General features: G+C 48.0%; 1 protein-coding gene across 1 annotated transcript; it reads right to left on the bottom strand.

The window, feature by feature from the left end:
- Positions 1-379: 379 nt before the first annotated feature.
- Positions 380-26878, bottom strand: LOC123129590 (uncharacterized). The gene is made up of 4 exons (XM_044549695.1): positions 26708-26878; positions 17804-18224; positions 9226-9306; positions 380-1044 (listed from the first exon to the last, which is right to left on the bottom strand). Exons 1-4 carry the CDS (start codon positions 26876-26878, stop codon positions 614-616), a joined length of 1104 nt encoding a protein of 367 aa, XP_044405630.1. The 3' UTR covers positions 380-613.
- Positions 26879-27454: the final 576 nt, after the last annotated feature.

Here is a 27454-nt window from a genome sequence, read left to right as displayed (position 1 = left end):
GGATTTAAAATTATGGTTGATGATGCACTTTTTGTTGATAGAATTATGAAAATTTAATATGCAAATGCAGCTGGACCGCCGGCCGGTATTACATCTTTAGTTTGCATCTTCTATTAGAGTTGCTCTTTTACTTCTTCGTTTTGCATCACCTGTTGGAGTTGGCACTTTTTTGAAGATGCAAAAATGGAGATGTAACTCTCCAAATTTGTGCTCTTATGTCACTGTTATGTCATTGTTAGGCAATCTCAGGTCTGCTATCCAGCTTTTCCAACCCAAATGCGACATGGCCCACTACAAGAGCATCTCGTCCCATCAACCGTTGTGGGAAAAACTCAACAAATTAAACCGACATGGGCACAAAGTAAAATAACAATGCGCATAAGATAGAGACTGCATTCCTGTTTACTATTTCGCCCCCGGATTGAAATGGACGAATAGTAAGTGATCCAAAGAAGGATCCCTGTATTTGGCTTGCTAACTAACCCCACTTTTCGTTGCTCTCCAGTGGAAAACGAACGAAATAACACATTTTTAAGCCGTGGAACCCAAGCCACGCATTTACAACATCACCAAACCTCAAGGAATAAGTGAACTATGTACATCTGTTTATACATTAAGTCAGCTCTTGTAAATCATTTTCCTTCCTGTGCTGAACTGAAGCTTTCGGGGCAGGAGCATTGTGCTCTATATAGTCATCCAAAGCTTCCTCCTCGTCTGAAGATAGAAGCGATGACCCCATCCATGTCTTGAAGCCATCGTTTACACGCCTCTGCGCCTCTGGGATCACCTCAATTGTGGTCTCGAGCATCTCAAGGCCCACAATATGGCTAGCATAATCGCCCTCCTCTGCCGCTTTCCTTCTCAAGAAGGCGGCTGTACCACCGTAAAGGATAACTAAACCCCATGCTGCAATTTCATAGCACCAGAAGAGAGGAATCGAACAACTACTTCCAAGGGCCAGAAGCATTGATCCAAAGACTATTGCCATGAGACCAAATATGAGGGCGGAAACTGCATTCACTATAGCCAGGCAACGCATACCACCTGCAGTTCAAAGTTGATATTAATTATCTATGATAAGTATGGTTATGTGTGCGTAATAGGTCATACACAAACTGATATGGAACTAATACTACCAAGCTGCATTAGAAAGTGTAAAGCACAGCTATATGAAATTATTTTTCGAGAAAACGCAAAGGACTCTTTGCGTTTCATTTCATTGAAAAGATGAGAAGATACAATCCTCCTAGGAGGTGGTGGTTACATGGATTGGCAACCTATCAGTGGACATCCCAGTTGGTGGGGAGGACTACCCTGAGACCCAAAGCGCCAGCTTGTGCCCAACATTTGGCTTCGGCCTTAATCCTATCTACGAAATTATCAGCCATATGATTTATAACTGATGTGGTGATAAGTCGTTATATTGGATCAGAACAAATCTGCAACATGATCATGGCCATCGGATGATACAAAAGATTCAAGAGACAGAGTCATCGAAAACAGTTCGCTCCCCATTTATTACCCATTTTTACGACATGCCACTGCAATTAGTATAAATATATGAGTATTTCTTCATTCAAGCTCCTCATGATCTTGTAGGTGCAAATCCAGAGATATAGATTTTCTCCACTTATAACTGTGTTTAATACTCCCTCCGTCCAATAATATAAGAGCGTTTATATACTAAACTAGTGTCAAAAACACACTTATATTATGGGGTGGAGGGTGTCAAAAACGCTCTTATATTATGGGACAGAGAGAGTAGTTAATAGCACTGTTAAGCGGAGAAGTATTTGTTAACGTAACTCACCTCATGGCTGGAATGACATGGCGATTGTGATGATACCAAAGGTGAACTCCCAGAAAAGGTGACGCAATTAAGGCCGATAAGTCTATGCAACGCTGTTTATAAAGTACTCCCTCTGTAAACTAATATAAGAGCGTTTAGATCACTACTTTAGTATTCTAAACGCTCTTATATTAGTTTACGGAGGGAGTACTTCCTAAGATGGTAGGGGGCAGTTTGAAGCTAATCTTGCCAGAGGTGATCAGTCCAACACAGACCTGCCACAGGTGATCAGCCCGACACAGATTGCATTCATGCCAGGGCGACTGATTACAGATAACGTCCTGGTGGCCGACAAAAGCTATCACACAATTAAGAATAAGAGGGAAGGGAAAGGATTGTGTGCTTTAAAACTGGATAAGCACAAAGCCTGTGATCGAGTTGAGTAAACATTCTTAAAGGAGATAATGTTGAAACTGGAATTCCATGAGAATTGGGTCAATCTTGTGATGCATTGCGTCTCAACAATGGAGCACCGTGATCGTTTCAATTATGAGACCACGAGTTTTTAACCTACAGGGTACTCAGGCAGGGAGATCCCTCGTCGCCCTACCTCTTCCTACTATGCACAGAGCACAGAGGGACTGACTGTTATTATCCCACGGAGAAGAAAATGGGAATTTGTTCTACCCACAACCTGGGATGTCCACTGATTTTGTGCTTTTCTATGTACTGCTTACCTCCTAGGAGGATTGTTCTACCTTTTCCATGAAATGAAATGCAAAGGTCCTTTGCGTTTTCTCGGGAAAAAAAATGGGAATTTGCATGGTATTAGGGTATGTCAGAATGCTCAGGCTATCAGAAATCTCTTGTTTGCGGATGATTCCGTGATTCTTATGAAAGCCCATAACCAGAATGTGGAGTGTTCAAAATCTCTGCTCGAGTCTTATTGCGAGGACGGCCAGAGGGTGAGCATTGAAATATCCAGTGTTTTATCTTCAGCCCCAATACTGAAGTGGTGTTAGGGCATCTCCAGCCGTTGGCCACCCAGGAGGGGCAAAAAATCGCCCCCTGGGGGCGCACCGGCGCTAAACCGCGCACTGGGGGCGTGATGCCCCCTAGTCGCGGCCCCCCACGGGTTTTTAAAATGTTTAAATTCGGCGCAAACACAACGCAAACACGTTCGAGTTCGTTCAAATTTAAACATATTTTACAAAAAAAAGGAAAAACTACCGCGGGCTACCCCCGCCGTCTCCCTCGCCGCCCGCCTCGCCGCCCGCCCACGCGGTTCTACATGCCGAGGAGGCTGTAGAACCGCGTGTAGTCACCGCCGCCGCCGTCGTCGTCGTCGCCCCCGCCCCTGCCGACGCCTCCGCCGTCCCTGCTGCATCCCTCCCCCGGTTGGCGCGGCGGGTTGGACGGTCCGGGGGCGTCGTCGTCGTCGTCGCTGTCGAGGACCACGACGCCGTGCTCGTCCTCGCGCCCACGCTTGCGGGCGGCGATCTCCTCCAGGGCCCGGTGCTGCCGGACCATCTCGTCGCGGAGGTAGTCGTCCCGCGCCCACCGCAGGGCGTCCTCGTCGGAGAAGCCACGCCGGGCTACCTCCTCGTACTCCGCGGGGAGGCCGGGCTCCGGCTTGGGCTCGACGAGGACGAAGCGGCCGGTGGGGGAGGCGTTGTCGCCGATGCGGACGCCGGAGCTGCGGGTGCGCGCGCTGACAGGCGTGCCCTAGGGCTCCGGCTTGACGGGGCGGAGGTGGAGGCAGGGGGAGCCGCCGGACGAGGAGGACCCCCCGGTCTCCATGCACCTCGGGGTCCAGGAGCTTCCCCGGCGGCGTGGGAAGGACGGGGGAGCGGGGTGCTCGAGGCGCGGCGTGTTGCCGCCCTCGATGTACTCGAGGACGGCCTCCAACGTGCGCCCGGGCACGCCCCACCACCGACGCCGGCCGACGGCGTTGAGCCTGCCGGAGGGCTCGACGCCGTTGGTGGCCTCGAGCTGCTCGGCGTGACGGCGGCAGAAATAAGGCTCCCAGAGCGGGCTGTCGGGGACGTACCGTGGCCCCTCCCTCGCCACACGCGGCAAGGACGAGCGGATGCGTGCGATCTCTGCACGCCGCGCCGCGCTGGTGGGTATCGGGGGCACCGGCACGCCGCCGGCGCTGATCCTCCACGCCCCGGGCACCCGCATGTCCGGCGGGACCGGGTACTCGGCCTCGAAAAGGAGGCGAGCCCCGTTCTCGTGGAGATGGCGGCGGCCGAAGCCGTTCGCCGCCGCGCCGTCGCCTGGGAAGAGCTCGGCCATGGGTGTGATGAACCGGAGACGGCGAGAGAGAGGAGAGGGAGGAACGACGACGGCGAGAGAGTGCGAGTCGCCGAGTGCGCTGGGGCGCGTCTTATATAGGCCGAAGCGGCGCCCGTGCGCGAGCCGCCGTGAGTACACGTGGCGGGCGAGGGACGCGCGTCATCCGGTCTTCACTGTGCCGCCCGTGAGGCATCAATGGCGCAGGCTGACCGGCGCGGCAGCGCGGCAGCTTTGGCATTGATTCGCCGCGGGAAACGAGGCGATGAGGACGACGAAGGGGCGAGAAGAGGGTAGAGTCGCTGACGCGGCGGGCCCGCGGCTGTTTCACGCCAAAACAGTTCGCCCCGGCGCCCCCGGGCGCCCCCCAGCGCGCCGGGTTCGGCCTGGGTCCGCCGGCGCTGTTTTCGGCCCAAGCCGGCAAAAATCGGGCTCCTGGGGGCGCGACTGGGCCGATTTTTCGGCGCCGGCGCAAAAAAAAACGCCTGGGAAGGCCTTCCTGGGGGCGCGGCTGGAGATGCCCTTAAGGGGCAGATTTGTAGAACCCTGAAAGTTACGACTGAGGCACTTAATGACAGATACTTGCGGTTGCCAGCTATAGTGGGCAAGGACAGAACTGACTGCCTTCCCTACCTAGTTGATCTGAGTGAATAAGAGGATTAAGGAGTAGCATGAGAGGTTTTTATGGGCTGGAGAGTAAGAAGCCCTTCTCAAGTCAGTTGTACAGGGTTCTCAAACAAAATCTTGCACTTCCAGTCCCATGTCGGAGCCGATCCTGGTGCCTGCTGCCACCTCCCTCCACAAACTAACTCGTTCCACTCCACCTTCCCCAAGCCCACTCACACCGACTAACCCCCGTGAGCGTGTCCTTTGACTTGGCCACAGTGCTGCTTGGATCGGCGGGCAAAGACTTGGTGCTTTCTAGCCCGGAGTCGGTTGACTCTAGGAGGCGCCCTAGGCCAAGGTGTATGGCATGGTGTCTGACCTCAAAGGGAAGCAGGTCGTCGCAGATCAAGGTGCTCTATCTTTCAAGGCTATCGTCAATTGTGGTTGCACCAAATCCCATCCTCTCAAACAGCTCATCGAAAGGAGGGATGGATTGAAGTCAGGAATAAGCAGGGTAGTCGCTTTTCCAGAGAGCCCCCCCCCCCCCAACACACACACACCCCACCACCACCCACATTACAACTTGACTATGGACCGACATAGAGGACTGGCATGGGAAGGACGCCAGCAGCGCGCAGCACTCAGAAGAGCGGCAGTCGAACCAGCAGCACTCGGACGAGCAGCAGCCACACAACCAGGCGTTGACCTGCAGGCAAAGCAGCGGACCAGAGCGAGCATGAGCTGGTCGACCTGAAGGGCGACCTGGTCCAGTGGGAGACCTCCAGCAAGAGAACTGCAGGGCGGAAGACCTGGACACGTGCAGCCGCTCCTGGCCTGGTCAGGAGCATTGACCCTTAGGGGCGACGCAAACACGTGGAACCGGCACAGCTGGATCTGGACGGGAAAGCACAGAGGCAGTGGGCGTCGGGTGGCACGTCGAGAGCAGCACGCAGTGGCAACGGCGATGGCCAGCGCACAGGTCGTCAAGCTGGAGTAGAGGCGGGCGGATCAGGTCCTAGCGGCCTCCAGGCAGCTGAGGGTGGAATCCGGTAGATGGGGCGAGGATCCGGCGAAGTGAAGCAGCGCAGCCTGATCTGGAGGGCGGCGGGGCGAGGCGTTGACCAGCGCGAGCGTCATGGCGAGCGAATCGGGTTGGGAGCCTGGAGCGCGGGGCGGGCGACCTGGAGCGGATTAGGTCGGGTCACTGCACTGGATAAGGTCGGGAAGCTTGGAGGACATGGTTAGGAGTGTACCTATTGGCGAGAAGTTCTTCATAAGAGGAAACCTCAATGGCCATGTGGCTACATCTAACATAGGTTTTGAAGGGACACATGGGGGCATTGGATATTGGCAGCAGGAATCAAGGAGAGGATGTATTAAGCTTTGCTTTAGCTTACGACATGATCGTAGCTAACACCCTTTTTAGAAAGAGAGAATCCCATCTAGTGACTTTTAGTAGTGGACAACACTCTAGCCAGATTGATTTCCTCCTCTCGAGAAGAGAGAAGAGAAGACAGGCATACTTGCCTAGATTGTATGGTGGAACCTGGAGAGAGTGTTGTCCCTCAACATAGACTTTCGCTTTCGAATTCGTTCCAACAGGATAAGCGCACCAAAGTCGCTAGAACGAAGTAGCGGAAGCTCAAGGGGGGGGGGGGGGGGGGGGGGCAGCTCAGGCTTTGAAGGAGAGGGAGGAAGGAGGTGATGCAAACAATGTGGATGAAGATGGCGACTTGCATTCGAAAAGTAGCTACAGAGGAGTTTGGGTTAACCAAGGGTAGCAGAAGCGAAGCTAAAGATACCTGGTGGCGGAGTGATGATGTCCAGAAGGCTATTAAGAAGAAAGACTGTTTCAGACACCTACACCTAAATAGGAGTGTAGACAACATAGAGAAGTACAAGGCGGCGAAGAAGACTGCAAAGCGAGTTGTAAGTGAAGCAAGGGGTCGGGCGTACGAGGACCTCCACCAGCGTTTAAACACGAAGGAAGAGGAAATGGACATCTATAAGATGGCCAAAATCTAAGAGAGGAAGGCAAGGCCCGTCAACTAAATCAAATGCATCAAAGACAGAGCATATCGACTTCTGGTGAAGGACAAGGAGATCAAGCATATATGGCGAGAGTACTTCAACAAGTTGTTCAATGGAGAGAATGAGAGCTCTACCATTAAGTTGGACGACTCCTTCGACGATACGAACAGACGTTTTGTGCGACAAATCTAGGAGCCCGAGGTTTGGGAGGCTTTAAAAAGGATGAAAGGAGGCAAGGCAATGGACCCTGATTGTATCCCCATTAAGGTGTGGAGAGGCCTTGGGGGCATAGCGATAGTAGGAAGAGGATTTGGAGCACTCAGGTGCGCTCCAACCTCACTATATGAGTATTAAATTCAAAAAACAAGCATGAGAAATTCAAAAAGAAACAGGAATTATGGGATATCAAACCTAGGTACCCAATCTACACCGGTTTGATATCCCAAAACTGCAAGTTTTTTTTATTTTCTTGGTATTTTTAAAATGTAATAGTTATATAGGGGTGAGGAGCTCCTGTGTATTCCCAGCGATAGTATGGCTAACTAAACTTTTCAATCTCATTTTTCGGTCAGACAAGATGCTCGAGGAATGGAGGCGGGGTATATTAGTACCAATCTTCAAGAACAAGGGGATGTTAAAAGTTCTACTAATTACTGTGGAATTAAGCTGATGGGCCATACAATGAAGCTATGGGAGGGAATCATTGAGCACCGCTTAAGAAGAATGACAAGCGTGACCAAAAATCAGTTTGGTTTCATGCGTGGGAGGTCAACCATGGAAGCCATGCTCTTGGTACGACAACTTATGGAGAGATAAAGGGAGCAAAAGGACTTTCATATGGTATTCATTAACTTGGAGAAGGCCTACAATAAGATACCACGGAATGTCATGTGGTGGGCCTTGGAGAAACACAATGTCCAGCAAAGTACATTACCCTCATCAAGGACATGTATGATAATGTTGCGACAAGTGTTCTAAGTGATGGCAACACTGATGACTTCCCAATTGAAATAGGACTACACCAAGAGTTAGCTTTCAGCCCCTATCTTTTTGCTTTGGTAATGGCTGAGGTCATAAGGGATATACAAGGAGATATCCCATGGTGTATGCTCTTTGCGGATGATGTGCTGCTAGTCGACGATAGTCGAACGAGGGTTAATAGAAAGTTAGGGCTGTGGAGACATGACTTTAGAATCAAAAGGTTTTATCCTTAGTATTACTAAAATTGAGTACATGACGTGTGATTTTAGTACTACTAGGCGCAAGGAGAAGGAAGTTAACCTTGATGTCGGTGGTACCTCAGAAGGACACCTTTCGATATTTGGAATCAATGCTGCAGAAGGATGGTGATATCAATGAAGATGTGAACCATTGAATCAAAGTTGGATGGATGAAGTGGTGCCAAGCTTCTTGTGTTCTTTGTGGTAAGAGAGTGCCACAAAAGCTAAAAGACAGATTCTATAGGACGGCGATTCGACATGCGATGTTGTATGGCGTTGAATGTTGACCAACTAAAATGCGACATATCCAACAGCTAGGTGTAGCAGAGATGTGCATGTTGAGATGGATATGTGGCCACACAAGAAAGGATCAGGTCCAAATTGATGATATATGTGATCGTTGATGTGGCACCGATTGAAGAGAAGCTCGTCCAACATCGTTTGAGATGGTTTGGGCTCACTTGTGCATTTTAAAACCGAACCGAAAACCATATCGAAAATAAACGAAACCGAAACAATTTTATGGTTTTTATGGTTTCTGGTTTCAGTATGGTATGAACTTTTCATACGGTTTTGAATTTCGGTTTTTATGGTATATACCGAAAAATCGAACAGTTAACCGAAGTAAAAAATATATTTATATTTCTTCAGGTGAACAACCATACAAGTAGTCGTTCTTCTTGTACAGGAGCCAGATTCCCTGCTAAGTAGGTCCATTTTCTTGTAACGTATTCATTTTTCTCTTAAAATAATGCTAAGCACATGCATATATACTTATATATAGTTATATATTGTTTGTTTGCATAAAAAGGTATGTGTTTTAAGTCATAAATTTGTATACATCTGTATCTAGACAAATCTAAGACAAGTAATATGGATCGGAGGGAGTATGTCATTTTTAAATTTGCGTCAACTTTGGTTATTATGGTATATACCCAAACCATACCGAAATAATTTGGTATATACCAGAATCAAACCGTATCTTAAATTCATACCATACTTATTGAAGTACTAATACCGTACAAAATAAAAACCGTATAAACCAAACCATATAAAACCGAATGCACAGAGTTAGTTTGGGCATATACAGCGCAGGCTTTCTAGAAGTGGATAGCAGACGGTTAACGTGTACTGACAATGTCAAGAGAGGCCAAGGTAAACCAAACTTGACACGGAAGGAATCAGTAAAGAGAGATCTGAAGGACCGAAATATCATCAAAGATTTCTCTCCTGATCAATGATGTAACTGTTATCACAAGCTAATGTCAAAAAAAGAAAACTCACCTCTTCTAGAAGTGCAGAAGTTATTCTCGACAATGCAAATGAACGGATGCCTCCTTGGAGCAGCATATGCAACAGATATTCCTGAAAATATATATTAGTTTAATATTAAAGAGCAGGAAAGAAGACTTTGTACCAAAGTATAGAGAAAATTGGATACAGCACAAAGAAAGATATATTGCCTAATGCAAAATATACATAAATATTTTGTTTGCGGAGAAAACTGTAGTTACATATAAAAGCTGAAAAAAAAGAAGGAATTCACGGCATAAAATCGATGTGCATCATCTATAGATACTCGAATTATAGTACAGCAGAAAATCTAAAAATCTACCACAACCTCTATAAAAATTATAGCTAATTTTTTTTAATTAATTTACAGAAATAATGCATGGTTCAGAGGGCAGGCCTGGCGCAGTGGTGAAGTCCTCCCCACTTGTGCCAAGAGGTCCTGGGTTCGAACCAGCCTCTCTGCATTGCACTTTGCAGGGGTAAGACTAGGTTCCTATAATCCCTCCCCAGACCCCACCTTGTGTGGGAGCTTCTATGCACTGGGTCTGTCCTTAAATAATGCATGGTTCAGATATATTACACAAATAATACGGCGTTGTCTTGGGGCAAGACGACTGGAACTAATCGTCCTCCTGTAAGATGATTAGTCCTAGTCATCCTCCCTCAAGATGATTACCACTAGTCGTCCTCCCTCAAGATGATTGGAACTAGTCGTCTTCCCTAAAGATGATTGGAACTAGTCATCCTCCCTCAAGATAATTGGTCCTCACTCCAGCCTGGACTAATTTTCCGCAACACTTTTTCATAATATGTTCCCGCCAACCCTTTCCTGCCATCTTCTTTCCCGCCAACCCTCCCTTTCCCGCCAACTTCGTTCCCGCCATCCCACCATCTTTCTCTTCTCGACGTATACCCCCCCCCCCCCCCCCCCCCACACACACACAGAAAGGTTGGTAAGCAGTGCATTGTAGTCTCGTCAAGATGTCTGATTATCCTTTTGATCGTAGTTTCCACCTGAGTATGTCAAAATGTCTTCTGAGGTTAGCCATCAATTTCAAGATATACAATAGGATAGTTCAATGAGACGAACTCATCAGTAGTGACACCATACTAAATGAGTTGGGTCACGCATTAAGTAGGTGCGGATGGCCTGCAAGGACCTTTGAGGAGATACGGAAAGAACTTCTCAGGTTGCATCGAAGGTGGAAGAAGCAACAGCATAAGAGTGCAACTTTCCTAGAACCAATCATCTTGAGGGAGGATGACTAGTTACAATCATCTTGAGGGAAGACGACTAGTTCCAATCGTCTTGAGGGAGGACGACTAGTGGTAATCATCTTGAGGGAGGACGACTAGGACTAATCATCTTGCAGGAGGACAATTAGTTCCAGTCGTCTTGCCCGTATTATTTGTGTAATATATCTAAACCATGAATTATTTCTGTAAATTAATAAAAAAAATAACTAGATCTCTTTCCATTCAGGATATGTTCTATGAACTAGATCTCTTTCCATGGAGGATATGCATCATCTATATTCCCCAAGGGAAAAGCTGCACGAGGTACCGCGCAACCATGCTATCCACATGGCCATAGTTTTTTTCTGGCCGTGTGGTGCGTTGAATTTGACCCAAAGTGGCCGGTCCTTCGCAGGACCTGCGCAAGCGGGAGCTACGTGCACCGGGCTGCCCTTTTTATTTGATGCGTCGAATTTGACCATGGATTGACGGGCTATAGCCCTCCTGCACGAGGCCTCCAAAGCATCACTAGGACCTTAAAAACTCAGATGGAGGTCCCACACAGCTCGGTCCCCCTCCCTCACTCCTCACCCTCCCTCTATCGCATCGATCCCCCCCCCCCCACGAGCTCTCTCCCGGTCGACGTCAGCCATATCCCAAGTTGCTCCAGCTCGCGTCCCTGCTAACCCAATTCACTATATTTTGATCGGAGAAAATAAATTGTTTGTCGGAATAAGGTAGACAATATACCATTGGAAAGATATTGATTAGAAGAAACTTTTTTCGTGTAGAACACTTTTCGAAATTCCCTACGGGCTAAGAGCAGTTTTGGAAAAACAAACGGCATTGTCAGACCTTTTATGCCTGGAGTGCTACAGGAACACGTTAACTGCTAGGGGATGACTAAGCTAACTGCCGGCATCGAAGATACTAATATTTTGCTTCGTTCACTTTTTATCTGGGTCACGCTTGTTAGCATAATCTAGTCGCCCCGCCCCTTAGCTAAATAAGTGCGTAAGGCACACAGTTGATTTAGCGTGCCATGGCAACGGTTTTCGGCTGCCATGACAGCCGAATTCTTGGCAGCATTTTTTCTGTTGGTTAGCTCTTCTTCCATTTTCTGTTGGACCAACGCCTCAGGACGCTGTGGTCCGCGGTCAGAGACCCAAGGTGAGCAATAACTAGGCAGAGGGCAGCCAGGAGCGCCGCGGCTCGTGAAAGGCGCCACCAGCCCGTGGTGCTCCTACTCGCTGGGTAGCAGGGCGAAGACGGCCAATGGCGGGCGGTGACATGGGGCAACTGGATCCCAGACACCACGAGGAAGGAGTGCTAGAGGCCGAAGGCTGGCCGTCGCGCGCTCACGGGGCAATGGTGGCAAGGGAGGGGAGGGCAACCGGATCCACCAGCATCGCATGGTCTGGGGAGGCGTTGGAGGTGGCGCTTGACCGGTGCGTGGGGGGCACGGGGAGTGGATCTGGAGCACAGGGGGAGTGCGGAGGAAGGAGGGCAGCTAGGGGTTTTTTTTGGCTGGCGTTGGTGATACGGGATAGGGTGCGGTGGTCAAAAACGAGGAAGAAGAAGGATGGGGAGGCGAGGGATGGGGCTGCTCGCCTGGAACCAGGTGGAGGGGAACCGCACGGTCGCTGACGTGGGGAAGGCCGAGCACGGCATCGCTGCAGCCGAGAGCAAACCAGATCTCACTCGCTCCCTTCGGGAAAAGAAACAAGATAGGGGAGGAATTGTTTATTGGGGGTGCAGAATAATTCTGCTGCAACTCTTAAAGGGAGGGGGGGGGGTGCACAATATTCCCGCCCTACAAAGTTTATAGGTTCGTGATGTGGTGGTAACTAAAAACATACAGTTTACGCAACACATTAGATAAGGTCACTGCAAGAGAATTCCAGACTCTGGAGTTTTCTGGTTGTAACAAGTACCGTAGATCCATGCGAATTACTACATTCATTAATAGGCAGAAAACATGTGTAAAGAGGAAAACAATCAGGGTGGTTTATTGATCAGTCAGAGCAGCACAGATCTCATCATTATTTGTCACATTATTCTATTTAAAGGTCGTTGCTCCATCAACATATATTCCCCTGAGCAGCTAAGAATCCTGAAGTAGAGATATAAATACCACTGTTGTAAAAACAGCCACTTAACATGCATAGGCGCTAAGCACTATCCTCCCACCTCGTCTGAACAGACACTGCGTACCACCTGCTACCCACCTATCATTTATGCATTTTTAGGACACTGGAAAAGGGTTTTGTCCCTTAAAAATAATAAGGGCATACGAAACCAAGTGATAACCACATCGCGATGTGATGAGATCGTGAGAGTAAAAGCAAATACGTGAGACTTGGTATATTGGTATAGTAAGCAGATGTTACCAAAACTTAATCTTTGGAAATTTCTTCTATTAACTAGTTGTCTCTGCTTAATGTATATGTACCTTCTAAATCATAACTAGAAATACAATATAACTGCATCATCAATTTTCATCTTTTTCGGTTAATTCAATCTCAAAGCAGCCAGAATGTTCATCATCAAGACAAGGAGGTTCAATACTCCTGTAATTGTAATGCTCGTCACTTGAATAAGTTAGAAAGAACATAGTAGCAGGGTCTTGAACAGAGAAGTCACGCAGTGCTAAAAGACCAAGGCAATCATCAAGCAGGAAAGACTCCTTTGGTGTTGCGGTAGTGCTAAAAGTGATTGGTCTGCTTACCTAGATTATCATCTTAATATTATAATCCTACCTGGTTGATTCTTCTTCTTCCATGTCGCCTTAGATCCCAAAACCTTATGTCTTCCATTTCTCCCTGTCCTAGCCATAATATTTGTTTTGCAAGTGTACTATCCCAAGATTGCACTTCTATTCATAGCTATAGCGCATCACTCAATCATGCAATTCAAAGAAATGGTTTACTAATGTCACCAGCAAAACGTGTTTCATAAACAAAAACAGTCTTCGGGTGCCCATTTATGGTAAAATGCACGTATGACCCAGCATCATAAAGTATTAGCCAAGCTTATAGCGCACTGCAAGATGAAGATTCAACCACTTGGTGCATCCAGACAACGGCGGAGCTACGTAGAACCTTGAGGGAGACGTGCCCCCCCCCCCAGCCCAAATGAGAATTTTTTTACTAGGTACTCAGTAGTAATGGCCCATCATGCCTCCACATGCACGCACAAGCCGTCTTGGCATCATCACGCACGCAGCCACGCACACTTCCAGGCTCGGCTGCTGCTTCGTCTCTGTTCCCCAACCAGGCAACCACGCTCACGCACGTCTGCTCGCCTCCATCCATGAACCAGGCAACCAGCTGCCCTGCCGCCACTCCCTTGACGCCGACGCCGACTAGAAGCTCACCCTGATCCGTGCGCCGCCAGCGGCAAACATCCCGATGAAGCATGTTGAGGCCGGCCGCTCCTCTTCGGCTCTTTGCCACTGGCCTGCCCGGTCCGGTAGTCGTCTATGTCAGCTGGCCGGCCAGCTACCCATCGTCACCGGCCGTTACGCCCCAAACGAATTTGTTAGTCCCCTGTACCCACCTTAAACTATTAGAATTTGGATCCCCGTCCCTGTGTGTAGTGATGCATATTAGAGTGCGACAGTGAAATTGGGGAAAGTGTTGGGGAAACACTAAAATTTAGTACTACCTCGGTAAAGAAATATAAGTTCATTTAGACCACTAAAGAGGGAGTGATTAGTATGCCTATTCATCTGATCTAATTGGGGATTTGTTTTGTTTCTTGCATCGCAGATTTGTTCTCTTGAGTCTTAATTTGGGACTCAAAAGCAACGGCTCAAAAGGATACTGATAAATTTGTCAGGAGGCCACAAGTTCTGTTTTGTTGTGGTTCTTTAATTTTCTTTTTTGCTATTGGCCCCCCCATAGATTTTTGTCAAGCTCCGCCACTGCATCCAGAGTTCCAGAGATACCTCGTTTTACCACTAAAATCGTTCGCATGCAACAACAATCTCCAATACGGGCGATGTTTCATGATTTTTGGAATTCCTAAAGAACGGTGAAGCAGTGGGATCACTAATCGTCAAATCTTTCCCTAATAATAAAGCACGGATTGACTCCGTGGGTTCACCGTCACAATACGCTTCTTCCCATGAATTTACGCTTTCAGTTTTTTCCACCTAGATTATTTTCTACATAGGAGGTGGTACTATTTTTACCTGCGTATTGGTGTTCTGCTGATCAATAAGGCCTCTATAAATATATTTGCGATCAAAAAGGCCAGTCAGCGATTCATGTACGACCCGATCAACAACGGGATTCATTGAGCTTTTATATTCAACCTGCATATAAATACGCCGCTGGCTGAAACCGTGGGCGTAGGTAGATCGAGATTGAAATAGATCAACATCGAGAGAATAGAAGGGGGTGACCTAGGATTTGAGATTGAAATAGATCGAGATCGAGATAATAGAAGGGGTGACCTAGGATTGGGAGACAGTAGTCAGGCGGCAGCGGCGGCGGCGGCTGAGAAAGTCGGAAACACAGTTAGGCACCTCTTCTAATCTCTCTTCTCTGCTGATTTGCTACCAAATGAGGGCATGAGACGTGCCTCACAGCCGAGATCGGCGACAGTAGCATGCCAGCATCACATTGACGATGCCATGCCACCATGGTCCAAACAACTAGGAACCCACACCATGACTTCAATGGCAAGAAGAGCAAGCGATTGTTGTAGCCGTACTGGAGGCTCCCTCGGCGACCGCCGAGACGAGCTCAAGCTGCAGCCGTCAAGGTCGCGATTCGAGCTAGCCATGCACCCATGCATGTTCAACGATGACAACGATGAGGGGCACTGAGGCGAGGAGGCGGCGGCCGGCACGAGCTTCCGGAGGATGGTGTGGAGTCGGACTATGAGGACGGTGGCGACAAGGACTATCTCCGGCTGGGTCTCGGTGTAATGGCACCGTCCGCCTCTGTTAGGGTACGTTCCACCCGTCCCGAACGCGAAAAAATCGGAAGTGCAAAAACTCCAGCAGCAGCCTGCGGGTCTCGTCGCTCGTCTGGAGAAGCTCGAGAGCCGCCAAGGAGTCTGCCAATCCGTCCCTGATCCAGGTCCACGTCTGGCATCATTAGCTCCTCGAACGTGATCAGCTGGCCCAGCCTCGCCATGGAGCGACGGGCTTGGCAGCGGAGATGATGTTGTTGTCGTTGCGGTCGAAGGCATGTAGTCCACGGATGACCTCGAGCAACTGCGCCTGCTTGTCGAGGAGTGGAGCGTGAGGTGTGAGCACCGGCATAATGACGGGCGCCAGCTCGGCCGTCCGCTAACATCTGCATCGATGGCCAGCAGCAGAGGGACTGGCCGCCCGGCGGCTGCAAGCTTTAGGCCAGAGCAGGGCATGGAGCTCGAGACCTATTGGCGCCTGTCATATCATCATCCAATCCTGCAGCCCTTCGCCTACCTCTGCCCTGCATTCTGATCCGGCCAAGAGCTGCTATACATTCAAAAAAGTTCCTTGTCGTACACCCTTCCAAATTTGAATATATCTCGGGTCAGTTCTAGATGTCCACGAGTTTGTAGTCTGCAAGTTTTTTATAAAGGGCAACCTGGTGCATGTAGCTCCCGCTTGCGCAGGGTCCAGGGAAGGGTCCGACCACTTTGGGTCTATAGTACGCAGCCTTTCCCTACATTTCTGTAAGAGGCTGTTTCCAGGACTTGAACCCATGACCTCATGGTCACAAGGCAGCAGCTTTACCACTGCGCCAAGGCTCCCCTTCTAGTGATGAAAGGCAGCAGCTTATTAATCCTACTCTTCTACTATACATGGTCACTGATGCATGTTTCTTCAATTATGATAGGCCATAGCTGGAGCGGTCTTGCCATTTGAATATCCGTATAGTGAAACAAAAGAAGCACGCACATATGCCTCTACATGCTGATCTGCATCATTAGCTTGAATGCATAGCCATCTTGCATATTCTTTGACCCCATGATATCTCTGCTTAATTAATTTAGCAGATCAAGTTTATGCAAGATGATGGCATCATTTGTGTAGGTATCTGTTGACTGTTTCTATTTCACAAATATGAGGATTTCCCCTCAAAAGCATCTACCAGTCTTATTCTTAAGGAAGGACCAAGTCTATTATTTTGATTTTAAGTTGTCCGACTCATTATATAGTACTTAAAATTGCATATTGAATTTCGAACATGACTTCATTTTCTTCGGAAAAATTGAAACTTTTGCTACTGGAATTTGCCATGCTAGGAGAGATACTAAACAATTGTATATTTAATGATCGATATATTAAAGCCATAATGCATAATTAGTACGTAAGCAAATAACAGTAGAACTATATATCTTACAATACTATATTTTAATTGTACTCATGCATAAATATCAATGGAGACATGTCCTTCTTTATGTCCTATGTTTCAGCATGACTAGAGCTAGCTTGAGAAGAGAAGTTAGTGCACGTCCCTTAACTCCATTGCACGGTAATTGCTTCACTTTAATATTTTCTTCAGTTTATAAATTTTCGTGAGATGAAATACGAGGTTATCTTTTACGAATATACATGAGTAGTAAATGTTATGGACAAGGCAAGTGTAAAAACTTGGTCACTCCTAAACATTTAAACCTTCCATTAACACATTATTTGTTAAAGGAAAGAATTAACGCATGTAGTTCGATTAAAAAAAAGATTGTAAAATTGTAGGGAGGATTAAAATTTTACAATTTGATTCTATTTTTGAGAGTAAATAATAATAATATGAGTAACAAGACACTAATTCAAGTGTATAATAGTTAAATCCAATTGGCTGCTCATTTAATGTTTGATTCTTTCCCTAGGAAAAACATTAATAACATTCATATAATTTCTTAAGGGTTTTTAATCATGCACGGATCCTAGACCATAAGGATATTTTTTTTAAATAATCTCAAAGAGATTTTGTTAGCTAGCCAAAACAGTTACATATTTATTTTTGCAAAATTTGATGGTATGTCTATGAATTAGCTATGTCCTATTTATTATTAATGTTAGGAAGACATGTGGATAAACACATGCTATTCATTTCTAGCAGCTTCGCTTTGATTTATAGTGAAGCACCGGCATTGTCTCAGACACCATGACTATTGTCGGTGATGGTGGAAAGGGGATAAGAGATGACATGCGTGGGACACCATGTTGAAACCAGGACATTGATCTGTGGGGCTTTTGAGCCATGAATTTTTTTTCTCCCCGTTTGCAACGCACGGGCATTTTTGCTAGTACAGATAACTGCGTAAGAAAATTAACACTGTAACAAGAGAAATCTGAGCATTACGACAAACAGCACGAGAACTGACACACCTGATACGAGGTAAGCGGCGGATGCGGCGAAGAGGACAGCGGATGGCACCAAGACGACCATCCAGTAGAAGTCGGCGGCTTCGGCCGTGGTCATGTAGAAAGCCCCGCCTCGGTACCGATACGCCTCGGGCTCCTCCTCCCGGCTGCTAGCAGCTGCCGGGAGCGCCTCCAGCATGCGGCGCTCCCGGCAGAAGGGCCGGTCCGCGGGCTCGTCTGGAAACACGATCCCGAGGCTGATCCCCACCGCGGCAACGGTAGAGAAGGCGACGCAGGCGGCAGCCGCCGCTGCTAGCCGCAGCGCGCGCTCCTCGTCCCGCAGCGCCTCGTACGCACCCCGCGGCATGATGGCCTGCCGCAGAGCGTCGCCGAGCAGCGCCGTCGCGGCGGTGCAAGAACGGTTCGGTGCTTCGGTGGGTGGAGGCTACAACCCTACGCGGACACGCTGCGCCAGCTGGTGCGGGAATTTTGGTGTTGCGTTGTTCCGCGACTAAGAGCATCTCCGGCTGCGCCCTCAACAGGCCCAAGCCACTTTTTCAACGCCGGCGCCAAAAAAAGCCCCAGTCACGCTCTTAGAACACCGAAAAACGTCGGTTTGGCTCTTTTTTTCATCCGGCGGTCACATGCCAAACCCAAAGTCAAGGTTTTCTTCCCCGACTCGTCTTCCATCCCCGCGCCCTCGGCCGCCACTAGCTATATCTCAGCACCGCCCGCCGCCCTTCACCGCTAGATAGCCATTTCCCGCTGGAAAAATAGCAGAGTTTCGCCGCAGTAGCCCCTCCAACAGCAGTTGGACGTTTTCGCCCGTCGTTTACGGCCGCGGAGGGGCAGTTTAGCGGTGGGTACACGCCCACCGGGCGCAACGTGTTCGGCGATTTGACTGCCTCGGCGATGGACTCGGATGACGAGGAAGCGTTCGCCGCGCTGCTGGAGGAGGAAGCCGAGGCCGACGTCAAGGAAGAAGAGCATCTCATGGTGCTCGCGGCCCTTGCCCAGTTGCTGGCGAGTAATGAAAAGCCGCGGCGAGGTGGCTCGGCACCGGGGCGGGTGAAACCAAAGAACCGGCATCGTCTCGAAGGCTACTGCATGCTCTACTCCGACTACTTCGCCGATGCTCCACTTCACGGCGAGAAAAATTTCGGCGCCGTTATCGTATGAGCCGAAAGCTCTTCCTCAGAATTGTGAATTCCATCCGGAAGTTCGACAACTATTTCAAGTGCAAGATGGATTGCACCGGCGCCCTTGGATTCACCTCCATCCAGAAGTGCACGACAGCGATGAGGATGCTTGCATACGGAGCTTCCGGTGATTCACTCGACGACTATGGGCGCATAGCCGAGTCCACCAGCATAGAGTGTTTCTACAAGTTCTGTCGGGCAGTGGTGGCAGTGTTTGGACCGCAATACTTGAGAACACCCAATGCGGAAGGCACTGCTCGGATCCTAGCATAGAATGCAGCAAGAGGATTTCCTGGGATGCTTGGAAGCATCGACTGCATGCATTGAAAATGAAAGAATTGCCCATTTGCTTGGCAGGGGATGTACAAAGGCGCCAAAGGCGGTTGCAGTGTGGTACTTGAGGCGGTGGTCACACAGGACCTCTGGATTTGGCACTCCTTTGGTATGCCAGGAACTCACAATGACATCAACGTGTTGTAGTGCTCTCCTGTCTTTATCAAGCTTGTTGAAGGTCATTCTCCTCCGGTGAACTTCGAGATCAATGGGAGGCACTACAACAAGGGGATACTATCTAGCTGATGGCATCTATCCGAGATGGTCGACATTTATGAAGACGGTCTCAAACCATGTGCCAGGAGGCAAGAACGCCTGGTTTGCGAAGGTTCAGAAGGCTTGCAGGAAGGATGTCGAGCAGGCATTTGGTGTGCTTCAATCTCGATTTGCTGTTGTCCGGTACCCCGCTCAGACCTGGTCAAAAGATCAAATGTGGGAGATTATGACTTGCTCTGTCATCTTGCATAACATGATCATCGAGAGTGAGTAAGAAGACCCAGTGTTGGACACTGAACCATACTATAGGCAGGGTCCTCTAACCGAAGTTGATCACCAGCTATCGGCAACCTGGACTGCCTATCTGTAGCGACCAGACCTCAGACAGTCCGATCTTTGTGCTTTAGTGTCATCCCTGGATCAGTAATGCTGACACGCACAGTACTTGAAGGATTTATAACAGAGTAGCAATCACACACTTATTACATCGAATGTCTCAAAAGAGAACTTATTACAATAAAAATGGTTTAAGGCTTGGAAGATAAGTGAGTTCATCAACTCCAACGGCATCATTGAGTATAGAACTACGACCTAAAGGCACCTTACTCTCCTCTATACTGCTTGCATTAGAGTAGTGTAGCCTGTTACTACTTTTCGTCAATCCTATTCTGATGCATAGCCTGTCATTATTGCTACAACTGTTGATACCTTACCTGCAATCCTAAATGCTTAGTATAGGATGCTAGTTTACCATCAGTGGCCCTACATTCTTGTCCGTCTGCCATGCTATACTATCGGGCCGTGATCACTCGGGAGTTGATCACGGGTATATACTTATATACATAATATATGATACTTGTGGTGACTAAAGACGGGTCGGCTCGTAAGAGTCCCCGCGAGTGATTCACGGATTGGCTCCGAAAGGACGTTTGTCCCGACGGCCCTCTGAGTGGATCTTTGTGGCGAAGTGACAGGGCAGGTTGAGACCACCTAGGAGAGAGGTGGGCCTGGCCCTGGTCGGCGTTCGCGGTTATTTCAAGATAACACATTTAACGAGATCTTAGTATTTGATCTGAGTCTGGCTACTGGCCTATACGCACTAACCATCTACGCGGGGACAGTTATGGGAACTCGACGTCGTGGTATCAGCCGAAGCCTTCGTGACGTCAGCGACTGTGCGGTGCGCGCCGAGTTGGACTGAAATGCCTACTCTTGTATAAGGGAGGCTAGGTCTGCTCACCAGCCGCGTACGCAACGTGCAGGTGTGCAATGGGCGATGGGCCCAGACCCCTGCGCCATAGGATTTAGACCGGCGTGCTGACCTCTCTGTTGTGCCTAGGTAGGGCTGCGACGTGTTGATCTTCCGAGGCCGGGCATGACCCAAGAAAGTGTGTCCAGCCAAATGGGATCGAGCGTGTTGGGTTATGTGGTGCACCCCTGCAGGGAAGTTAATCTATTCAAATAGTCGTGATCTTTGGTAACAGGACGACTTGGAGTTGTACCTTGACCTTATGACAACTAGAACCGGATACTTAATAAAACACACCCTTCCAAGTGCCAGATACAACCAGTGGTCGCTCTCTCACAGGGCGACGAGGGGAGGATCATCGGTTAGGATTATGCTATGCGATGCTACTTGGTGAACTTACCATCTACTCTCTTCTCCTGCTGCAAGATGGAGGTGACCAGAAGCGTAGTCTTCGATAGGACTAGCTATCCCCCTCTTATTCTGGCATTGTGCAGTTCAGTCCACATATGATACCCTTATTCCTTTTGATACCAATGCATACATATGTAGTGTAGCTCCTTGCTGGCGAGTACTTTGGATGAGTACTCACGGTTGCTTTGCTCCCTCTTTTCCCCTTTCTATACTCGATTGCTGCGACTAGACGCTGGAGCCCAGGAGCCAGATGCCACCGTCGCCGACGACTAATACTACTCGGGAGGTGCCTACTACTACGTGCAGCCTGCTGACGACAACCAGGAGTAGTTTAGGAGGATCCTAGGCAGGAGGCCTGCGCCTCTTTCAATCTGTATTCCAGTTTGTGCTAGCCTTCTTAAGGCAAACTTGTTTAACTTATGTCTGTACTCAGATATTGTTTCTTCCGCTGACTCGTCTATGATCGAGCTCTTGTATTCGAGCCCTCGAGGCCCCTGGCTTGTAATATGATGCTTGTATGACTTATTTTATTTGTAGAGTTGTGTTGTGATATCTTCCCGTGAGTCCCTGATCTTGATCGTACACATTTGCGTGTATGATTAGTGTACGATTGAATCGGGGGCGTCACAAGTTGGTATCAGAGTCGACTGCCTGTAGGAATCCCCCTTCCACACTCCTTGGCCGAAGTCGAGTCTAGACATTACAAAACTTTTACTAACATGGCTGTGTGCCTTACGGGCCCACGTCGCCATCTGGGTGGTAGTAGGATCTTTTATTCCTCGACCTATACTCTGGGACTCTGACATCTCTTCTATTCGGATTAAACGATTTTACTAACTCTGACTCTAGGTTCTTGATAATACTTTCTCCCGGAGAGCCCTTATTATAGATGATCGTCTGCTGCACCAGAAGAATCCGAAGATACTCTCCGATGTTCTCTTAAGACTTTATGGCATCGCTTTTGCAATTCCCTTCCATCGATATACCCTTATGGATAACTACTGACAATTGTTGTTCATACCTTCATCCTTAGTTGCTTTTGTTATTACAAGATGCCCTAAATTGCTCTCCGTTGTTCCGAAAATCCTTTAAGCTTACTGCCTTGCAGTTCTTTACCACATGAATACCCCTATTGAAAATTCCTCGCACTTATTGAGTATCTGTTCATCCCCAGTTGTTCGTATGCTTCTTAAGACACTCTGAAATACTATCCGACCTTCTGAGCATCCTCTTCAAACTGTTGCTCTGCAAATACTTGTATGCTTACATTATGGATGCTCCCATATCACTAGCAATATTCACTAATATCTTTTGACACCGTCATTTTGATCCTATTGATTCAACATGTGTGCGAATGCACACAATCATCTATCAACCCTTCTAAACTATCTTTCCGGCTCAGACGTCATTTTGAACATGAGCTGGTTCTTGACCAATTAATGCCTTAATCGGTTGTGCTTCTAAGTCTATTGAACTTATTCATTTTCAATCAGAACGATTGCTTTTGAACCCTTGATTTGGAAATCTTAGTTCCTTTGCCTTTGAGCTTTGCTTTAGTCAGTTGTTTCTATAATAAAATGCCTTTGCATTGTTTCTTCTATTGGTGGTGTGCAAATGCTCACATCAACTTCGTTATGGACCGTCAGATCATGTGTTGAATTTTCATCCGACAGTGTCCCTTGTATACAAAAACCTCGAGAAGTTCTTTCCCTGATACATAATGCCATTGGTAAATCCTATTCTGTGATTGGCCAACCATGCTCTACTTTCGAGCTGGTGATATGTACTATTGAAGCTTGTGGTATATGTTTCCACGATGCCCCGATGGGTTGAACCTACGCCTTCCCTAATCTATGTGAACCCGAAAGATTTCGCGGAACATACTTATCTGGTATTGCACCAAGTAAAACTTTCCACAACTAATGTCATTTTCGAAAGGCGAGAGGTGAATGGAAGGTTATACATTGAAGAAGTGGGAGTCGACCTTGAACTTTGTGTTCATGCCCATGGATACGATGTAGATCTTATCATTAAAGCTTCTCTTAAATTAATTATTCCTTTGGTATAAGTTCATCTTATATCTAGGATCTAGCCTTTTGCAATCATGGTTCCAACCATGTTCTCCTTTAAATACCATCCTCGCCCCTCAATGGTTTGTGTTATCCCCGACCACTTTATTGCCTTCCGTTAAACACAAACTCATTCATGTTTTGTGTCATACCTTGAGATCCTTGCTATCCAGCATTTGTTCTTCTTTACCTTGGAATATTACCACCTTTTATGTCAAGAATGTCGTGGTAATTTTACCACCTCTTGAGAATTCTTGATATAGTAATATCTCTCGCCTTTTGCGTTCAGTTCTTGCTCTCTCCGTGTTGTTTCTAACCGGAATACCGACAAATGGTCTGTGATGTGTAAATTCTAAACTTCTAGCAACCCTACTGCTTTGAAGTTATTGGCCTACAGTTTCATTCTAAATCTATTGCTTATTGAATCATCATTCGAACATTGATTGTGCTACCTAGTCCATATTCTTGGGTTGCACCCTTCTATCATTGTTCAGTTGTGTATGTTTCCCTCGAGCATACATCATTATATCTTTTGATCCGACAAATGATATTTCCTTGTTCACATAATTGTGGAAATCAATCCTTTGGAAATCTCGATGATTTGTTGCTGAGCCTATCAGCCACCTCCTCATCCTCTCCTTGGTTTACTGATGAACTCTTGTTTCAGAGCTCACTTCCATAGATCATTTATGAGAATCTCACAATGTCATCTCGTCAAATTGTGTTGCACCTTTTCTTCTCAGGCATCCTGAGTCTGAGGTATCCTGACACCAATAAAATCTGAATCTCGGTCAGATATGATGGTTGGAACATATTTCCAATAGTTATAACGTTGGTCTTTATATGACCCGGTAAGGTGGTGTCATACCTAGCCCACCTGGCCGGAGGCCCTATTGTTATAGTTCCCTTTTAGCAATGTTATCCATTCTTCCATGAGGAAACTGTAAGACTTATTCCATAAGTTGTTCCTGATGGGTCCTTTGTGTATCCAAGGTCTGACCTTTGCTTGAAGACCATGTCAATGCTATCTCGAAGCATGTCACTGGTACTCTGATTTTCAACAAGAACATTTGAAGCCCAATGCTAAATGTTTCCTGCTCAATTATCTAAACACCGTTGTATGGGTAATGTCATGAAATTCCTCTCCCCTTACCTAAAAAGGGTTTTCTACATTATATCATGTCATGGATATCATGCTCTGCTTGTCCTTGGGAAGGATATACCCCTGGAATATGTGTTTCAACACATTTTCCTTTCCATTGTTCTGTTTAATCTGATAATCATATTTTCCTTTCCATTGGTTTCTTTGACTTTTTCTTGTGATCTATATAAACTAAGCAGTAATAATTCACTGCTTATGTAAACACCTCGGTGTATAACTCTGTCAGTAAGAGCCTGTTACTATTGTTGATGACATTCCGATAACCACTGATGGACGAGAACTTTGCCTATTGGTCCGCCTCGTTCAACGAGTAGGAAAATGGTTCTCTTTGTCCCTCGCCCTTGGTACCGACATTGTTGTCAACATAATCGACAGGCTACCCTCTGACATGCCTTGCTATCATGACTATGCAAGATGTCACCGCTCCTCCTACTTTTAAACCACATGGTGGGCCCATAACCCTCAGTTCCACAAGATCGAAACCTGATTCTCCTGTACACCCCCTGTTCCCAAAGTTATTCCTAGCGCGTGGCCTCATATGTAATTCACGGGCCACCGTCCTAGTGATTTATTCTGATAACAGATGCAATACTCAATCTCGTTGCTATGGACCCCTTTCGCATGTTGTTTAGGCATCGGACGATTGTCTATCCGCTTGAAACTTCTTATGGTACTTTCTTACTTTGCTCTCGATGTGTCTCATTTGTTCAACTCGAGAGATACTCATGTGTTCATTCTTGGGATACCCCCAGATGATTTTACCTTATAACATCCTATCATTGTAGAGCTGCCCCTTACCTATTCGTCAGTACGATGGAGTTCCTCGAAGAAAGGACAACAAATTCATCATGATGCATTGGAATAAAGAATTGAAGACATCAACGAAAGGGATTAACTTCTTCAAGAAGAGCAGCCAAGACCGAGAAGATCCGTTGAAATATCGTAACCAGACCTTTCTCCTTACCCTACCTCTTAAATCTCGGGACGAGATTTCTTGTAGTGGAGGAGAATTATGACGCCCGGATAGTTACACTACAGTAACCCTCTGCTAATGATGCCACGTCACCTCGATTACTGTTGCTAATCTCGTGTTAGTTCAAAAACGATTCAAATTCAAATTTAAAATAAAGACAAACAACAAAAGTGTTCAAACTTTAAAACAAAAATGTTCGAGTTGTGCCAAATAATGCAAAGGTAATTGTGGTGAAGAAACCCCACTTTTATAAAATCTTTAAATACTCTAAAATGAATAAAACAGTAGCAAAACAAATAATAAAATACCTTTTTTAATTAATAATATGATAAATTATTCTATTTAGGTACTAAACTTTTTATGGTAGTGGGTTTAGTGGTAGGACTAATTTAGGGGTCATTTTTGTACTTTACAAAACTAAAATAAAGGAGGAACAAAATAAAACGGAAAGGAAATAAAATGCATATAAGAAAAGAAAACTAAAATACAAAAAATTGGGCCACGTGGCCAAATGGACCTCGGCCCAGCTAGTGGCCCAGCTGGCCCTAGCCGCCCGAATGGGTCGGCCCATCCCGCGCCCAAGCCTACTAAACCCTCCCGGTCCAACCGACCGAAACCCTAATCCCTCATCGCCCCACTCGCCCCCTCCCACGATCCCCCTCACTCCTCTTCCCCTCCCGATCCGATCTGGATCGGGGACGTAACCGCTCCCCCTCTCTCTCGTGATGCCTCGGCCACACCCTGTTGCTGCACTCCCCCATCACCGCGCGCCTCCGCCATCCCGCACCCGACGCGCCCACGACTGCTCCTCGGTGCTCGACGCCGCCGGTGCTCGGATCACCACCTCACCGGACGTCGTCGCCGCCTCCTACTCTGCGTCGAACCGTCCTCGTCGTCCTTCCCGCGCCCACTGCCATTGCCCTACACGCCTCCGTGAGGACCCCACCGTCTCCTCCTTTCCCCTGTCCTAGTCGCGCACAGCCGGCCTCGCCCCGTGCCCGCTCGCTCTGCCTCGCGTGCTCCCGCGTGCGCAGCCAAGCACGGCTCATTGACGCGCGCCCTCACCGTTGCGCTGCTGCGCTGCCGTCGCCGCTGCGCATCGCCCCGCGGCGCTCCATCCCCTGCCCACGCTCTTGCCCGGCCAATCCCGCGCTGGCTGCTGCTTGTTGGCGTTGCCGCCGGCCCTGCCGACGCGCGCTGGCGCTGCAGCTGTTGCTTTGCTGCTTATGCCGCTTGCTGCGCCCGACACTGCTCGCTCCTATCTCCCTCTAGCCCGGTGACCGCGACCCCCTTTCCCTGCTCCTGCGCTTGTGTGCCTCGTCGTGCTCGCCCGGCCTCTCGACCGCGCCGTCCAGAGCATCGAGCATTGCCGCGGTCACCACACCGCACCGCGTCGCCATCCGCCGCCCGCGCAGGCCCCCGCCCGCTGCCCCGTTCCGCACTGCTGCTGACGCCGAAGGCCACCGCTGCTCGCCCTGCCCGGCCATCGCTCCCCGCGCCCACCTCCGCCGCCGGCTGGTGCCCCGCGCCCCGGCGCCACCCCGTTGTGGCCTTGCCACTGCCGCCTCCGGCGGCTGGCCTCGCCGTGCCTATGACCGACGCCCCCCTATCGATCTGGGCGTATGCCCAATCGGGCTGGGCACCAACGCCCGTTAACACCCGACCTGATTGGCCTGATAGGCCACTGCCATTCAGGGCCCACCAACCCCAGAACGTTTTTGTAAAAAAAGAAAAAGGAATAAAAAACATAATAATAAAACAATTAATTAATTAATTAATTAACTTAATTAATTTTGATTAATTAAACTAAACTACTAATTAAACTAATTAATCATAATTAGATTAACCAAATAACTAATTAAAACTAACTACTGTTAGTTAATAAATTAATTAGTCAACGACAGTGGGGCCCACCCCCCTAATTAATCCTGATTAGATTAACCTAATCAATTAACTAGACTAATTAAACTTGATTAATTAGTCCCAGACTATGACAGGTGGGTCCCACTGGACCCACCGGTCAGGTTTGACTCTGGTCAGCGGACCGTTGACCGCTGACGTCA

Source organism: Triticum aestivum, chromosome 6A (genome assembly GCF_018294505.1).
Source record: "Triticum aestivum cultivar Chinese Spring chromosome 6A, IWGSC CS RefSeq v2.1, whole genome shotgun sequence".
Taxonomy (NCBI): Eukaryota; Viridiplantae; Streptophyta; class Magnoliopsida; order Poales; family Poaceae; genus Triticum; species Triticum aestivum.
This window is presented reverse-complemented; position numbering and strand designations above follow the sequence as displayed.

What these genes read in the sequence shown, in the direction of transcription:
- LOC123129590 (XM_044549695.1), bottom strand. Translation starts at nt 26,878, where the DNA reads ATGGCCGGGCAGGGCGAGCAGCGGTGGCCTTCGGCGTCAGCAGCAGTG. An exon ending in GGCCGGGCGAGCACGACGAG is followed by an intron (nt 18,225 to 26,707) that starts GCACACAAGCGC and finishes GTAGGGTTGTAG; the next exon opens with CCTCCACCCACCGAAGCACC. An exon ending in CGCCGCTTACCTCGTATCAG is followed by an intron (nt 9,307 to 17,803) that starts GTGTGTCAGTTC and finishes ATATATTTTCAG; the next exon opens with GAATATCTGTTGCATATGCT.